The sequence below is a fragment of the Zonotrichia leucophrys genome, chromosome 2 (assembly GCF_028769735.1).
Source record: "Zonotrichia leucophrys gambelii isolate GWCS_2022_RI chromosome 2, RI_Zleu_2.0, whole genome shotgun sequence".
NCBI classification, from domain to species: domain Eukaryota; kingdom Metazoa; phylum Chordata; class Aves; order Passeriformes; family Passerellidae; genus Zonotrichia; species Zonotrichia leucophrys.
The window spans coordinates 34,701,151-34,705,277 of NC_088171.1; the positions used below are offsets into that span (position 1 = coordinate 34,701,151).

The 4,127-nt window shown below is 51.9% G+C and overlaps 1 protein-coding gene across 1 annotated transcript; it reads right to left on the minus strand.

Annotated features, from left to right (window-relative positions):
* Positions 1-341: 341 nt before the first annotated feature.
* Positions 342-2,715, minus strand: HOXA11 (homeobox A11). The gene is made up of 2 exons (XM_064703319.1): positions 2,052-2,715; positions 342-574 (listed from the first exon to the last, which is right to left on the minus strand). The coding sequence occupies exons 1-2, from the start codon at positions 2,713-2,715 to the stop codon at positions 342-344; spliced, it is 897 nt and encodes a 298-aa protein (XP_064559389.1).
* Between the last annotated feature and the right edge of the window lie 1,412 nt (positions 2,716-4,127).

A 4,127-nucleotide genomic window follows, 5' to 3' on the forward strand; every position in this document is an offset into this window, starting at 1 on the left:
GGGATGGAGAGGGACCGTCCCCGCCCGTGCCTGCCGAAAGCGGTGGCAGGGTGAGCCGCAGTGCCTGCAAAGGTAAGAGGTATGGATTTTGCACTCAGAGGTGACGTGCACGTTTAGAAATGGATCCCATGTGTGTCAAAATCAAATCGATTCCAGTTGATATGTAAATACATATATAAAAAATCATCATCGCAGTTCCAGAGAAGGTTTACGTGTGTCTAAAACCTTAGATTCTTCTAGTCCCGTCAGATACACACCTCCTTCCTCCACGTAACCCCGTGGCTTGACCTTGTCAAGGGCGAAATCTGAATTTAATCTCGTCCTGAAAAACGCTATGAGTTTTAAAGTAGTGGATTAGCTGAGTAATATTGTAATCGGTCCCTGTTAATTTTTTTTTCTTTCATTCTTCTGTTCTGAAACCATATTTTGACTTGACGGTCGGTCAGATTGAGCATTCGGGAGAGCTGGAGGCGTTTCTCTTTGTTTATGTAGACACTGAAGAAGAATTCCCTTTCTAACTCTCTAATCTGGTATTTGGTGTATGGGCATCTCTTTTTACGCGTACGTTGTCCACCTGTGGAGCGAAAAAAGGCAGAAACATTTGAGACCCGGCGGTGGCCGGCGGCGGGGGCTGAGGAGGGACGGGGGTACTCCCAGGGAAAGCACATTAACGTGGAAAAGACGCGTTTTGCCCGCTCCGGGGTGGGAGCTGGTGGCTCTGGGGCTTGGCGCCAGCCCTCCGCCGTGGCGGGTGCGTGCGGCCCGGCCCGGAGCAGCCGGCACAGCCCGGCCCCCGCGGCGCCGCGGCCCCGGCAGCGCGCAGGGCGAAACCCCCGCCGAGAGCCGCGATCCGGCCGCGCTTCCTCCGCGGGGAGGGCAGCTGGAGGAAAGAGCGGTGGCGGGGGGCTCTCGCGGATTTCACGAGCCGGAGGAAAGCCTTTGTGGGCTGCTCGGCCGGGCGCCACCCCGCACGGAGCTGCCCGGGGAGCAGCCATCACCTGGCTGCCTGCAGCGGGCGGGGGGGCCCGCGCCCAGCCCACCCCGAGCCCCTGCCCGCCTGCACCTCGCCCTCGCTGCCCGGCCTAATCCCGTCCCTGCGTCCCGAGCAGGGGAAAAACCCCTGAGCCCAAGGCTGAGGCGTCTCCCTCTCCCCCTAGCCGGCTATTTTCAAGTACGTTCTCCACCGCATTGAGGTATTCTCCTCTCGATTAGCCATTACGGTTTTAAAGTTCATTAAGCAGAATATAAAAGGTTTCAAGGTTCAGGAGCTCTTTACATTAAACGTAGCTGCTATCCCTTTAAAAACTTCCTTTTCTGGTACAGTTCATTGTCGAGGTATTTTTTTCCCCCGGCCGTATACTAGCTTTGCCTTTTAAAAAGCTCACATAAAAAAATCAGACTTTGACAGATTGAATAACAATTGTAAGTAACAAACTGTTGGACAGAAGGCAACACGTAATTGCCACAGTGCCTTAGTAAAATGGCTTCCTTTAGACAAAAAGGCCAGCTTTAGGTTAATTTGCTTCTTTTAATATATTGCTACAGTTCAGGCGGCTACTTTATCTGTTAAACGCTATTCTAGCGCAATCGTTAAAACGGCGAGGGCTTTGAATTCAGCTCCTAACTAGACTTCTGGTGCAACACATGGCTTTTATAAAATCACTGGATTACATTGATATCAAAGGAGTCAGGATCTCCTTTTTTGCCGAATTTACAGGCACAGAACGAACGTTATTATATTTTCAAGAGCTGACCACGGAACTGTTTTTTTTATTATTATTTTTTTAAAAAAAGCAGAAAAAAGAAAAAAAAAAGGAGAAGAAAAAGGAAAAAAAAATTAGGCATCCATTGCCCGGTGGGTATTTCACGGCCAATTTCAGCACTAAACACGTGATCTCGCCTTTTATAACAAAGTTTTGTTGGGGGAAATCTAAAGGCCCTTCATAAACCTTATATGCTTATAAAACAGCATATAAAAATTTAACAGCGGCGGTGCGCTAGATTTCAAGCTGCCTTTGCTAAAAGCGCTCCGGCGCTGCCTTTATACGTACTGGAACTGCCGGATTTCTCCTCATTGTTGCCGGAAGATGACTCGGGGCTGCTGCTGCTCTCCGGCCGCCTCCTCCTCTCCTTCTCCGCCGCCGCCGCCGCCGCCCTGCCGCAGCCGCCCTCCGAACTTGAAGTTGCCGCCGCCGCCGCCCCGGCGGCCGCGGGCGCCTTCTCGCCACTCTTGTCTACCGGGTAGTCCGCCGAGGCCAGGTTTTCCGCCGTGCCATAAGCCGTCTCGAAAAATTGGTCGAAAGCCTGGGGCAGGACCCCGTTCCTGCCCACCGTGCTATAGAAATTGGAGGAGACGTTGGTGCTGGGGTGGTAGACGTTAGCTGTGTTTTTGCCGAACATCTCGCCCATGCTAGCAGTGTTGGTGGCAGGCAGGCAGTCTCTGTGCATGATCTCCTCTGCGGAGTAGCAGTGGGGCAGATTGTTCCTGGGGTGCCATTTACTGGAGGGATCAATGGCATATTCCCTGAAGGTAACTTCTCTCACAGGTTGGACCTGGGGTAGGTTGGAGGAGTAGGAGTATGTCATAGGGCGAGAAGACGGGGTTTGGGGCAAAAAAGAAGGGAGGCTGGAAAAATCAGGACCCGAGACGTAGTAAGTACAACTTGGCAAATACATGTTAGAGGAACAAGGAACACGCTCATCAAAATCCATCATTAGGGCTACCTCGGCTTCTCCGCATTAGCTGAGCTTAACATGATTCTCTAGCGCAGCTGCCCCTTTGAAGCGGATCCGTGAAGTAAGGGATGGGGAGACGTAGGCTGACGTGGAGAGCTCTCCCGGCGGCGCAGGGAGGTGCGGTCACGTGGCCCGACGTTGACATTGACGAGCGGCGGGCCCGGGCCCCGCTCCCTTTGTGGCCGTCGCGGGGGAAAGCAACAGCTCGTCGCCAGCGCCCAGGGGCGAGCCGAGCGCAGCTGGGCCGGGGGGGAGCCCGGGGGGACACACTGCCGCCCTGCCACTGCCCCGGCTTAGCCGCCCGGGCCCTGGCACCCTCTGGCTCTGCAGCAGAGAGGCTTATCAATTCCCCCCGGGGTTAGGTGAGACCTTTCTGTTTGTTTGTGGGCTTGCTGGGGCGTTCGGCGGCTCGCTGGCAGGCTCCGAGAAGGAGGGCACCGTAGTAGAGATGCACGCACGCTTTCTTGTGGAAAGCTGCTTACGAGGAGGAGGAAAACGCTCCTGAAGAAAACGTCTCCTTTTTTCCCCCTTTTTTATTTTTTGTCCTTTTTTTTTTTTTTTGATCGGTTTGAGCTTTCCCTCCTCCCCCCCCCCCCGCCCAAAAAAAAAAAAAAAGAAAAAAGACCTCACTCTTCAGGGTTTTTCTGGAAACCTTACGAGGAAGAATGTGCCAGGGTCAAGTCTTTACTGATTTTCATGGTGAATAGATTACATGCTTGCATTCATGTTCACTTCCGAAGCGCTTAGTGTCTTCCTTCCCTTACTTACATATTAACCTCAAATACCCCGCGCGGCTTCAGCCAAGGTTTACTGGAGGTAGTTAACAGTGTCGGGTCCCCGGGACGCAGGTTTCCCCTCCTCACCCTCTCCAAATCATCCCTTGCCTTAGTCGCAACGCCAGAAAGCCAGCAAGCCCCTTAAAGTGCAGACCACGGAGCTAAAGACTGTTTGCTGATCTCTCCGCCTCAACTCTGCAACTAAATGCTTGAAAAACCAGTGGATATTGGGCTACCCCAGCTTGACAAATACTCCGAGTTTAATTGCCAGAAGCCTAGTTAAAATTATTTGACATACTGTTAACCGGTAGGAACAAACTCGCCGTACCGAGATACTTTCCTTTTAGCTTTGTGTCGTCGCTGAAGGCTGACACTCAGGGAGAACTATTTTAAAAACCTGGTTAAACTTTTACTATTGTTGCATGAAAGGGATGATATAGAAAGCGGATTGTACGGGGCAGAGACGAAAAAGTACTTTTTCTGCCAATAAAAATGCACACCCCTCCGAATGAGCAAAGCCAAAGAAAACACAGAAATACGCCAAAGAATACAGCACCTTTTGAGGCACGGACATCCCTAAGCTCTCGGAAAAAGTTTTTTTTTTGCTCTTCTGAT